Below are 14,125 nucleotides of genomic sequence, written 5' to 3'. Positions count from 1 at the left end.
AAAACATCCATGAAATCATGCCGCTATAAAAATAACATTTTACTGACATTTTCTCTCTCTCTGAAGTACAATGGAGGAAAGATCAGAATCCAATCCTGCAGTTGCAGCAGCAACAAAAGAGAAAAGGGGAAAGCTACCAGAGGAGGAGAGAAAGGCACTCCTTCTGCATTATCAAGTCAAATGTATTGAGAAGCAAGCAGGTAGCTCCATAGAATACCCAAGTATATTCTTAACATTTTCTTTTCCAGTAACAACTCAGTAGTAAGCATTGGTAAATCAGTGTTGGAAGGTTCAGGCTTAACTTTTCATTTTCCTGGAATTTTTATTTGTCACACACATGTGTCATTTGTTACAATAAAAGGAATGGTTGCCACTGTGTTTGGATCAAGAAAGCATAACCTACAGACAGAGGTCAAACATTACCAAACCAACAGGCCATTGGGAAATTTGGACTTACGAAGAAAAATCAGGTTAACCAGGTAGCTGAATTAAACTGAATTAATGAGTCACATAAAAACTCTTGGAAGTCACAGTAAATTAGCACCAGTGTATGGAAATCTGGAAGTCAGTCAATGCACTGGGTTAGATTTCAATTATGCCATGAGAACTATTTAGGGCAAATTTAATTTCCAAAGTGTGCTGCTCACTCCTAAACGTTTACTACAAAGCTGCTACTTTTAAGATACAATAGTATGATATTCCTTATTTAAATACCTTCAAATACTTTATCAAACAATCACACAACATTTTAAAACTTAAAAACATCAGCTTTATTAATCAATTCATTGGGAAGCATTTCCTGTGTAGGAAGTCTTACCCAGTTCCCCTTTATTCTTAATATGACTGCTGTGTGAAACATCAACATTTCTGCATTTGCTGTCTTAAATAAAAATACCAAAAAAAATTATGCGCAAGACTTGGAGGATGGGGGCAAAAGGAAACACACGGCACTTCCCTGAATTGTCATCACACTTCCAATTAGTTTTTCTTAAATACAGAGAAGTCACACCTTGCACATCTAACTTGTGCCAGGAAATTTGCACACATTTAACTTGTGCCAAGAAAGCCTGGCATGAAAAGAACATTTAAGCTCTCAGGCTTGCTTACCGGACTCTGGGAAGCTCTTACAAGATCTTGGATGACCCCACGAGAGCTTCCCAAAGTTTTGTAAGCAAATTTGAGAGCTTAAAAGCTCTCCTCCTTGCATGGGAGGCAAAACACACTCAGTGCACCAGCTTGAGAAATGTAGGGATGCACACAAGTGTAGTTCCGGGGTTGTTTTGACTATGCACCTGATTTCAACTTTATGCCCCTTTCCTGGAATGTAACTTCCATGCAAGTTGTGAGTCAACTTTATAGTATAAATGTAACTTGATGGGGTGAACAGCACTTTAAAGTTGCAATTGTACTTTCTGCAAAGTAAGCACCACTGATCTCAACTAGAGTTGTTGTTTTTTAGTAAACATGTATTGTAAAATATGAATCAGTTTGTTCGTGATGCACTTTAGATAAAACTTAAATTATATAAATCTACAGATGAGAAAATAAAATATTTGTTCACATTGCTGTTAAAACAAAAAACACAGTAAAAAGTATTTGTTTTCTGTTTTTGTTAAAAAAAAAAACCTATTACAAATATTTGCCACCAAGAGATTCACTTAAGTGGAAAGCCCTCATGAAACTGTTGTTACTTTGTTCCAACTCTGCTGTTTTCTATCTCTTCTAGTAACTTGTTTGTTAGTGAAGGGGTGGTAAACTCTGTCAACCCCCTGCCTGCACACAACAGGAAACTACAAAGGGCTAAAACCCTTTTGTCTTTATCCAGGAACAACCACCAATGGTTGTTTCACCTGCGTGAGCAGGTCTTTGCACAGTCAACCACCCACTACAGAAAATTAGACCATCAAGCATTTGTTCTTATGAGTTTGCTTTTCTTCAACAATTGTTTATAAAATCAAGTTAACAGTGCAGAAAACCAGGTTGCTGCAAGTGTCTAAATGTGTCCTTTGAAAGCGGTTGTTGTTTTATTTCACAGAAACACACAAAAACTTGAACCCTCTCCAATTACGTTGTTGATGCTTTTTTAAGAAAGCAGAAAAAAGTGATAAAAAGTTATCATGATGGGAAACAAATCCCACAGCATTCCATACAAATTTCCAAACAGTCTGATGATTCACAACAGGCATCCATTATGCCACAGTCCATATCACACGGGCAGTTGCAGTCATCTCCCATTTCTTCTCCACAGCAGCAACAGCAGGCTTCTACCGGGCAGACCCCACATGACGCTTGTCCCAGGACAAGGCTACAGAGGGTGACGAATTCGCAGAACAAGCAGGACAAGATACAGTGAACACAGCAATCTTTGGAAATGTGGCACAGCATGTTGAAGGAGAGAGGAAAGATAAAAGGAAATAAAAAGTTAAAATTGCATTCTAAATGCCCCCTTGCGTTGAAAAAACTTTTAAAGAAGAGCAATACAAATTGAAGGTACTTTTTTTTCTTCCCACAATACATAGCACACATTCCTTGATTTTTGCTTCTGTGCTGCACAAAGGTTTCATCAGCTCAGCACTGAGAGGAACAATATATTCACAGTCCATAACTAATTTTAGCATAGACCAACATGTCAACAAGGTGTTGACATTGTTCTTCCATTTGATGAGACTTATTCAGCCAGTAAGCTACAAAATACAACTCCTAAGTGAATTTTATCTAGCAAACAGAGAAAAATGAGAGCTAGGGTGGTTCTTCCAGACCGGTGTTCTTCTGGACGTGGCATTTACACACTCAGCATACAATCCATCCCTTTCACTCTTTTAAAAGAGAGACTATTATCCCACAAGTGAATTTTTTACGTATATATTTCTAGTAATTTTTCGCACCAGTTCCCAAGTCTGTTCTATGCATTTTTTAATTGCACTTAATGCAATGCTCTAAGACACAGCTATGCGCATTTTACTGTCTTAGCCATCCAGAGATTCATCTTGGGTTTAATCTAGTAATTAAATCAGCAGCAGACAACCATCCTGGATATCGGAAGGACTGTCTTCTATCAAAGGCTGCCCAAATTCTCCACTCTGCATTTAGATGGGTAGTGCCCACGGAAAGGGTTTTGTAGGTCATGACATCACCTGCACCAACGTTAATGTCTTTTCTGTATAAAGCACTTTCTTTGTCTCAAGACATTCTACAAGTTTTATAGCTGATATCAGACCCACTGAAAAGACAGCCAACAAGATATAGAACACAGAAGTTTTTGAATTTAAAATCAGTGAGGGGAAATGCAGCTTCTAAATTTCTTGTTTTGCACTGAATTCCATCCTGCCTTTTAGCCACAGGATATCCTGTGGACAGGATAAGAAGCTAGTGCCTAGGTGGGGAAAGGCAATGGAAATTCCATTCACTTTCAAAATCAAACTATATAGAAAATTCAGAATTTCAGGAATTAGTTATCTAGTTTATTTCACAAACTTAAAAAAAAATGAGGTTGAGGAATCTGAGATGCTTGGGCTTATAAAAGGGTCATAACACTAGTCTAGTGAACACTTTGAGGTTTTTTCCTTTTGAACTGTTGAGCCCTCAGCTGTATCACAAACTGTTTTTGAAACTCCCACCGTTCAAAAAGTGTTTTTTTTATGTGATATTGGATGGGTTGGGGCTGATATTTGAGAAAAATAAATCTAAAGCTTCTTGGGCTCATGGAATCAGGTTCACAGTTCTTTGAAACATGTGTGCATGCATGAGAAGGAGAGACCAGCAATCCAGGCATTACTGTACTTGAAAAATAAAATTTGACACAGGCAAGACAGCAGAGTCAAGCCTCTAAACTACATAAAGTGAACAGATCTTTTTGATTTTGGGTAGCCAGACTGTACTAAGATAAAATAGTGTCAAGTTAAACTTACAGTCTTGTAGTGAACAGTTCAGACAACGGAACAAAAATGGGTGGAAATAAGGTTTACATTTTAATTCATTAACACTGCTATCCTGTACTTGTCTACTCAAAAGTAATCCCCACTGAGTTCAATGGGACAGAATCCCATGAGTGTATATAGGAGTGCAGTCCTAATTCTACCAGTCACCCTACAGAATTTACAAAGTCAGCTATATGCAGGTGGCTGTTTGTCAAATATCTCAGAAAGTAGAACCCAGAAATTGATCTACTACAGATGTTCTTCTACTACTTTCAGGTCAAGCATAGGAGGAAGAAAATGTACACATATTCCCCCCCCCCCCCGGCAAGGATATTCTAAACTCTCCCCTCCTCACAGAAAGTAAGCATGAGCCACTCATACTTCCTCTATTGCCACTTTAAACAAACAAACAAGCAAACAATGAAACAAACAACACTTTGCTTGAAAAAAGGGAAATAAGAAAATACAAAACAAAATAAAAATACACCAGAAACTTCCTGTTGCAGCTTCTTTAAAGCATCTGAAGATGGCCTTCAGGGAACATCTATATGAGCCACCGAAGATCTCTGTGAAACCCTCATTGAGTTTTCTATTGGCTCCCACCTTTTAGAATTATCCTTCACTTCAGATGTGGTATGGTATGGTATATGGGATTTCTCATTTTTCCCTTCTTCTTCTTAAAGAAAAAAATGCACTTTGCTCTGGAAAGCAGACTTTAAACATGTTATATAAAACATGTGGCCTTTCAGATGTCATTGACCTTCAACTTCCATCAGCCTCAACCAAAATGGACAGGGCTGATGGGAGATGGAAGTCAACAACATCTAAAGGGCAACATCATGCTACGTTTTGGTTGCCTTTTAAATGTGGCACTTTTCGTGTGGATTCTGTTTATTAGTGTATTGAGAGTTACATGCTGCGTGTTTCATTTTAATTGTTTTAGTATTTCACATTAATTTAAGCCTCTTTTGCTGTTTTTGAGAAGTAGGGAAGGAAATCTGATAAATGACTGGGAAGAATTGTGTATTTGGCCTCCCACCCTTGAAATGATGAAAATGTGTTTTTTAATTGAAGAAACTGATGTAGGAATTGTGACAATAGGGTTATTGGGAAGAATAGACAACTGCTAAAAGGCTTGCCCTCGAAATACATAAACATCTCGGTTTAAGTAGCATTACTTGCATTTGTTAGCTCATTCCTACACACAATGGTCAGAAATATGCAAATAGGTTGAATGTAGCATGAAAAGAGGTTATGAGAAACAAAAAAGGGGGAAGAGCTATACTAAATAAGCTAGATGGTAAAATAAGAAGAGTGGTTGTGTGCATTAAATGGGATTCTTTATGTGAAGAATAAATGTACCTGTAAATGACCTTCATCCAAAGCTCAGCAGATATGACATGTGAAGTGAAGCTGGGGAGTACAAGTTCAGTGAAGAGGACCAAAGCCAGATTGATGGGGATTAATTAGCTTGTTGTCATGGAGATTGTACTTGAATAAATCTAATACAATTTCCTCCCTTTTTTAATGTAAAGGATGGGCAGAGAGGAACAAACAGCTACATTGGCTTCAACACTTAAAAATAAGTGTAACTTATTTTTCCCCTCCATCCGGGCAGTTTGGTGCAAATCAAAAAGGGGGTCTTTATTTATTCCATTCAACAGGTTCTCACAGAGGCTTAGAGAGAGAGACAAACAGCACAACAAATTCTTTCTTGATTATTTAAAATCAAGTTTTGTCATATGGCCTTCCCTTACGGAAGACTCCAGCCACAGATGTGATTTATTCTTATGAAATACTCTTATTGTGTTATTGTATATCATCATTTAGTCTGTAAATAGATTAAGGAAATTCTCAATCTATTTAAAGGGCAATAAATATTTTCAAACAGAGAAAGAAAATGTCAACAACATGAAGATAATGACTGTAGAAGAATGCAGACAAACAGCTACTGTAATGCAATTTTTTTAAAAAAATTGTTGGCTCAGTTTTCAGGCTTTCAAAATGAAATCTAACTTTAAAAAGGCAAAGAACATTGCATACACCTACCCACAATGAACATCATTCTGTTTGTGGGGCTATCCAGAACAACTACTTTTAAAAAACCCTAGTTGATTTCTTGAGGCTGCATTTCAGCTCTGAAAAGAGCCATTGTATTTTATTTATGTAAACAGACATAAGGCACTGGTCTAAATAAAGACACTTAATTCTCAGATAATTAGCAATGGCTAAAGTGGTCTATGCATGCTCAATTACACAGAAAAATGTGAAAATATAATGATTCTGATTGGGTATTAAAGTGAATTGTTTAAAAAAGTTTTCTTTTATGCACATTCTGTTAACATGGGTTAGGCGGCTATATTTTGCTATTCCATTTCAAGATTACAGTGGTACCCCGCAAGACGAACGCCTCGCAAGACGGAAAACCCGCTAGACGAAAGGGTTTTCCGTTTTGGAGGCGCTTCGCAAAACGAATTTCCCTATGGGCTTGCCTCGCAAGACGACAGCCCATAGGGAAATCTCCGGGACAGCGGGGAAGCGCAGCGCGTCTTCCCCACTGTCCTCGGACCTCCTCCCGCCACGCGGCATCGGAACGAAGCTCCGATGCCGGGCGGGGGGGGGAACGCCTCCTCCCGCCGCGCGGCATCGGAACGAAGCTCCGATGCCGGGCGGGGGGGGGGGACGCCTCCTCCCGCGCTGCGGCATCGGAACGAAGCTCCGATGCCGGGCGGGGGGGGGACGCCTCCTCCCGCGCTGCGGCATCGGAACGAAGCTCCGATGCCGGGTGGGGGGGGAAACGCCTCCTCTCGCCGCGCGGCATCGGAACGAAGCTCCGATGCTGGGCGGGGGGGAATGCTTCCTCCCGCCGCGCGGCATCGGAACGAAGCTCCGATGCCGGGCGGGGGGGAGGGGAACGCCTCCTCCCGCCGCGCGGCATCGGAACGAAGCTCCGATGCCGGGCGGGGGGGGGAACGCCTCCTCCCGCCGCGCGGCATCGGAACAAAGCTCCGATGCCGGGCGGGGGGGGAACGCCTCCTCCCGCCGTGCGGCACTGGAACGAAGCTCCGATGCCGGGTGGGGGGGGGAAACACCTCCTCCCACCGCGCGGCATCGGAACGAAGCTCCGATGCCGGGTGGGGGGGGGAAACGCCTCCTCCCGCCGCGCGGCATCGGAACGAAGCTCCGATGCCGGGTGGGTGGGGGGGAACGCCTCCTCCCGCCGCCCAGCTTCGGATGGCTTTCCTGAAGACTTGGGGTGGGAGGAGGGTTTTCCTTCCCACCGCCAACATTCAGAATGCTGTTCTGAATGTTGGCGGCGGGGAGGAAAAACCCTCCTCCCACGCAAGCCCCGGGAACAGAGGGAAAGCGCTGCGCGCCTTCCCCTCTGTTCCCGTACCTGTCCTGAAGGCTTGCGGTGGGGAGAAAAGCCCTTCTCCGCACCGCCAGCCTGGCAAGCGGTTTCCCTAGGAACGCATTAATTGATTTTCAATGCATTCCTATGGGAAACCGTGCTTCGCAAGACGAAAAACTCGCAAGAAGAAAAAACTTGCGGAACCAATTAATTTCGTCTTGCGAGGCACCACTGTACATATACAAAATAGCCTTCTTGTCTGTTTACACACAGCCTCCCCCAACTTGGTGCCCTCCAGATTGTTTTGAACTACAACCTGCAATGACACAGACATACTAGATGGGTTTAGTTAGAGTTATACATACATACATACATACATACATACATACATACATACATAGGACCAGCATAGTGATGGCTCATCTAGACTATGGTTAATTTTACCCAAAAAGCTAATCTTCAGAACCATTATCCTCAAGAAGTTTCAATCCAGTACATAGTCTGCTCTAGTCCTAGCTTACTTACCAGCTGCCTAAAAAGTCACACAACTAATTTGATTTTATGATCTAGTGCCTCTATTTTCCCAACAATGCAAATGTTGTCACTGCCACTGTTAACAGCAGTATGTGGGGTGTCTTTTAGCAAGAATATAAAGGCAGTACCCACATGCACACAATGAAACAAATAGCATCCAGTAGTTCCCTAAAATGATCCAATTCTATGTAAACATTTGGAAATATATTATACTTTGGATTTTTAAAAAGTAATAAGAACCACACATTTATAATAACTGGGTACAACCATTCTATGCTATATAGACTATGAAGATTTCCTTTATTCATAGGCCAGAGGTGGCTAACCTGTGGGTCTCCAGATGCTGATAGAATAAAACTCCCACCACCAAAGATGTCCAATGGCTGGCTGATGGGAGTTAGAGATCCAAACATCTGGAAGGTCACATTAGTCATCCTGAATAAGGGCACCTGTTGTTGAAAATCCATACGTTCACCCTTACATATTTTAAACTGAACTACACCACAGAACCAGTGGTGGTGCAGTGGCTACAGTGTCAAACTAGGGCCTGGGAGACCAGAGTTCAAATCTCCACCTGGCCATGAAGCTCACTGGGCAACTTTGGGTAAGTCACTACATCTCTCAGCCTAATCTACACCTCACAAGTTGTTGTAAGGATAAAATGGAGGGAGAGAACCATGTATACCACCTTGAGCTCATTGGAGAAAGATGGTAAGCTACAAATGCAATCCATCCATACAAGGCATAATGTTTCATTTTATTGTGGGAGATATGGGTAGGGAGGAGAAGAACAATAAACAATTCAAAATGCCAAGTTGACTAAAGATGAACAATCCCCAGCTTTAAAAACTAAGTATATACAGCAGTTAAACAACTAGTGTATATATTATCAGCACTATTCATGAAGTTGAGGGAAAGAAGCTGCACTGATGTGCATCTCTTTACGTTTTGTGAACATCATTTCTTATTTTGGTTGCTCAGTTTGGAGAGATCGTTCTGAAGCTCTTCACAGTAAACTAGTGTTTTCACCATCCTGAACAATCTGGTGCCATTCCACCATCTTGCTATTTTACTTCTCATACCCAACACCTAATCTTTATTAATAGGAAGTGCTGATCCTGTTACAATCCTGGAGGGAACCCCACTTCTCAATACACTGTGCTGTGAAGTACAAAGTTTATCTGTACCCTCTGCTTCTTGTTCCTTAACCAGATACCAATCCATAAGGCAACTCCACCAATTCCATTGCTGCAAGATTAACTTAGGAGTCTTTGGTGAGAAACTTTGTGAAAAGCTTTGTGAAAAGCTTTGTGAAAAGTTCATTCATATATACCGGTGTGTGTATGTATATATGTGTGTGTGTGTGTGTGTGTATCATCATCATCATCATCATACTGGATATTTGGTGAGACCCTCAAAGAATTCTAAAAGATTATTTGTAGGGAAGAACTTCTCTTCACCAGAAGCCATACTAATTTTTCCTCAGCAAGAGCTTGTTCTTCTATATGTTTACTATAAATTCTACTTTCAATAATACTTCCCATCAATTTATCTGGAACAGACATTAGCCCAATCATGGGCCGTTAATTTTTTTTTTTTTTTTTTTTGCTTCCACACAGAAGCAACTTTTAGAACTGGTGTGACATTGGCAACCTTCCTATTCTTTAGGAAAGAGGTCTTAATAACAAACTGCATAATTTTGTTAAACAATAAACAATTCCATGTTTGGAACTGACAGGCCAATTTCTAAACCTTTACAAAAGGCTTTTATGACAAATATGTTCAATTACAAAATGCTGACCTGGGTCAGATTTTTTTCAGCTATATTCAGAGAGAGATCAAGAAATTCAAAGAAAACCTGTAAGCACTCTGTTCTCTCACAGCAAGAATCAAACGGGTAAAACCACTATCAAAGTGGCAGCTGAGGTCCTCAACAAGGCTTTACTCAAGGCCCCGCAGAGAGTGGAACAGAAGTCCCAGCAGGAGATACAAGACTTATATAGACACCAGACATAGGCATGGTGAAGGCCAAGGGCAAACTCTGAATGTCAATTTAAAAAGTCAAGCCACAGCCAAAACAGCCAACAAGAACATCTTAGGATGTTATATACGCTGATTAAATATTTAAAAATTAAAAATAATGACTCAAATATATGTCTTTCTAATTACCTTTACAAACATATTTAAGAACACAAACATTCTGTTATGCACAGTTAACCCTGATTAACCCCCCCTACATGCTCAAGTGACAGTGTACTAGCCCATAAGTTGGCACCATTAAAAACCACCACCACCAGTTCAGAAACTGATCAATAGCAGGTTGGTCACAAGATTCAGTACTCTTAAAATGTGACCTTTTAAATAAAATTACATTTTTCAGAATTGGGATGCAACTGTAGCAGGACCCAAAGAAAACCGAAGCTCAAATGATACAAAAAAAAGGGGGGGGGGCAAATCTAATTATTTAAATCCAGATCTGTATACATCACATTGGAATTGGGAGTTAGAAGATGCTCAGGCCTTACCATGTTCATGGCTTATCTCTACTGCAGACTCTCATTTTTCTTCAGCAAAGCTACCATACCAAAAGTGAGCCCATATAGGAAAAAGTGGGTGTTTGGGGGGACAACTTGCATGCTGGCCCCCACATTCTCTACCTGTGCAGCCCATTCACCCTTTATTTGGACCTCCTGCTTTATGAGTGATTGGGGTAGATACAGGTTTAAACACATGCTGGTGTAGTTTGTAACTTGTTTTTTTCTGTAGGTCAAACAGAGTTGCAGTTTTAAAAAAGAAAAATGCTAGCCGTGTCAGTTTTAATCTGCTGAATTAAGCCACTGCATCACCCACCTATACAAAAGATGACAATACAGCTTGGCCACAAAAATTAAGCTAATTTTAAACACTTTGCTTGAAATAACTACAACTAGTGTGGCAAGATAGATTAATGCTCAAGCCAGGAAGGAGTAGCCAAAAACAAAGATACATTAAAAATATGCCCCAACAGAAACATTGTTGACAGGGATCCTAACATCTATTAAAATACAGCAGTCTGTATTTAAAAAAGAAGAAGCACTATACAACCTAAAACAACGTTTTCTAAACAAAATAACTGAAGTAGATGGGATAGTCTGGCATCCAGGGACACAATCCTCCAATGAGTGTGCCATTGGGGATATTGCCAGAGAAGCGAGGAAGAGAAACTTAAAATTGTTCAGCTGAGTGCTGGGGAAGCAGGAAACCCTGCAAGCAAGGATTCAAGAAGGTCAGACCGGCATGGTGCAGGAAGTTAGGCACAGAAGCGAAAGAATTCAAAGAGGCGACAGATACAGGAAATAAGATGGCACAGCTTTCAGAAGCTGAGAATAAATGTCAGGAGCTGAAACCGGGTGTTTCTAAACAAATGAGAGTCCTAGTCATGCATTACTTGTGTGTAGGACACTTGCGTTCTCAAACAAGAGCAGGCTGGCTCTTCATGCCCCTTCAGGGTCACACTTAACATCCTTCTTTGCAGTGTTAGTTTTACCCTCCAATGGTAACATTTAACACCTGTTCAGAGACAAACAACGTTCTTTCCTCCTTCAAAAGCCTACATTAACAGAACACCAAATTTAAAGAGATTTTGATCACAGGCTATACAGCCCAACATTATATTCCATTTAATGTACAGAAATTAGAGCCAATCCACATATTCGGAAATATTGTATGGCACGGAGCTTCCTAAGTTACAACATCTCAGGCTGCAAGTTAGGGACTCCAATGCATAAAAGCTGTCCCAAGAATTTCCAAGAATGACGAATATAAGGGCTAGAGCATTCTCCCTGGCAAGCTTTCTACACTTGGGAAAAGGGAATATGCTATGAGGGAACGTTAAATAATGTGGTCTCCAATCTACAAAATGAAATGGTGCTGTTTATGATGGACTGCACCGTTCAGAATTTCTGAATGTATAGAGACGAAAGAATTGATTTATGAAGACTAGTAGTGCTAAGTGAAATCATGGCTTTGACAAAGTAAGCCCCTACAAACTGGTAAAATTTAGAAGACGTGTAACAGCAGTGTAAAAACATCTGTATGTATTAGACGTAAACAGTTATTCATCTATGGAAATCTAGGTTCCAAGAAACTGCCAGGAATTACTTCTTGAAATACATTTTCATGTCTGTATAAGAGACTCTATTTGGCCTTTGTTCCTGATTTTTCATTCCACCAAACAGTGTGCTAATACGGCCAGGGGATACTTCCTAAAACTAAACACAGCTCAGGACTGCATGGATTACAAGCCCAAGCACGTTAGCCATGGCTGGCTAAGTCAGGAATGACTGGTAAAAGACAAAGCAGCAGCTTGGACCATAATCAGACCATGTAAAATTATAAACTGATATGCAAAAGAAATTTGGGAGAAAAGTCTACAAAGTCCTCATTTAAGCTTGTTAAAATTCACCTGGACACTTTCTAACACAGAGCAGTTGCTGATTGGGTCCAAAATGTATTTCCTGCTTTGCTCTACCCTTCTGTTTCAGCCTCTTATCCTACTTCACAGGAATTAGTCTGTAACAATGCAAACACTTCATATTCTGTATCTCTAAACAGGCGCGTTTGGGCCTTTAAGCCTCTCTTAACTGATTCCCTAAAGCACAGTGAGACAGATACCTGACATGAATTGGTGTCTGAATACCAACAAAAAAATAGGAGAATCTACCAGTTTCTGTTTTAACAGATAAAGCAAAGTCTGCTGATCGCAGTGTCATGAATAGGAGAGCAGCAGATTTAAAATAGGCTCAGGAACCATGGGGCCATTAGAGTAATTGTGGTCAGCAACACACACAGAAATGAAATATGTTTACTTAACGGACATGCACTGTACAGTGAGGAGAAATAAGTGAAAACCATTCGTATGTGCAAATTATGTATTGGCTTTATAGCAGTATGGTGGTAATGTAAGCACTGGCCTAGGTTTTGAATACCTTTTGGACAGCACATACAGGCTGCTCAGAAATGTATTATACAATTTTCAATGACAAAATTTCATTGACAAAAAGCATGCCAAAACACATACTGAAGTATTCGCTAATCTCTTAAGAGAGGGGTGAGGAACCTGGATGCATTCACCCATGGGGTTAATTTGTGTTTTGTTTTATTGTGTGCCTTTTATACTGAGGGCCTGCATACTCCCATGGCGTTCTAAATTTCATTCACACCAGTGGGAACTGCAGTCTGAAATGAAAGTTAAAAACCGGAATCCCACCTCTGAGTTGATAAGCAGAATAATTTATCCTGCGGTGTGTGTAATGCTCCATAAGCAGCTTTCCTAATGGAAAGCTACTTGTGAAACATCACCTACCCAACCTCCAGCCCAGGACTGATCCAACAAGGTGGGGATGATGCTCCACAAACAGCTTTCTTTGAGGAAAGCCTTTTGCATAGCCTCACCTAGAACCTGCAGGATCACAGCTGTTATGGGGAGTGGGTGATCCTGGGGGTGTGAGGTTCCACAACTAGCTTTCCTTAAGGAAATCCAGTTGTGGAGCCTCTCCTGGACCCCGCAGGATCACTTGTTAAGGGCAGCGGCAGGGGGGAATTACCTGGACCCTGCAGGACCACAGTTGTTATGGGGAGTAGGCAATTGGGGGTGGGGGTGGTGCTGAAGCTCCACAGTGGCGCTTTTTTTTTTTTTTAAAGGAAAGCAACTGGTTGCATCACACACACCAGGATCCACCCATCTGCTCATCAGCTCTTGAGTAGAGGGGTGATTCTGCAGTATGAGCCTCTACTGGACCCTGCAAGATCGTTTGTTGAGGGGTAAGGCCAATGGCATGGGGTGTGAGGCTCTGCAACAGGTGACTAAACTGCATTGAACTACATTAATAAACTGCATTGTGAATGAAGCCTCTGTGAGCCGCCATATGTTGTTGGTAGTGCTATTTTTATAAAAAGAGGTGCTGGAACTCACCATGGACGCCTCCCTTGCTCTCTTATAATGGCAATGGCGCTCACCTGAGAGGCGCTGGAACTGAGTTCCAGCTGGTTGTTGGGTTTCTACTTCCAAGAGCCTCAACCAGCATAGTAAATGGTCAGGGACAACTGGAGTCTATAATACCTGGAGCTCATCAGGTTCCCCTTCCCTGTCCCAAGTCAAATCATTTCCCCTCCGTGTTGTATATGGGATGGCATTGCCAAACAGCAATCCAGAGCTTCTCCATCTACAGATATGATCAACAGTGAGGTGCACAAATGTTTTGAAAGCAGGAAATCTCTCATTTCAATTTCCTTCAAATACTTAATCTTTTCCTTTGGGGAAGCAACTTGTATTTTGTTGTAA

The 14,125-nt window shown here is 41.2% G+C and overlaps 1 protein-coding gene across 1 annotated transcript in view; it reads right to left on the bottom strand.

Moving 5' to 3' along the window:
• Window positions 1-746: 746 nt before the first annotated feature.
• The window catches only part of MDFIC (MyoD family inhibitor domain containing), a 43,305-nt gene continuing 29,926 nt past the window's right edge, over window positions 747-14,125 (bottom strand). Inside the window, exon 5 of the mRNA XM_081211836.1 lies at window positions 747-2,363. Coding sequence (XP_081067962.1) covers window positions 2,116-2,363 — 248 coding nt within the window. The 3' untranslated portion in view covers window positions 747-2,115. The remainder of the gene's footprint in view (window positions 2,364-14,125) is intronic.

The sequence above is a fragment of the Podarcis bocagei genome (assembly GCF_964188305.1).
Source record: "Podarcis bocagei genome assembly, chromosome: 10".
Classification (NCBI taxonomy): Eukaryota; Metazoa; Chordata; class Lepidosauria; order Squamata; family Lacertidae; genus Podarcis; species Podarcis bocagei.
Note: the sequence above shows the minus strand (reverse complement) of the source record. Positions and strands in the feature narration are given on the sequence as shown.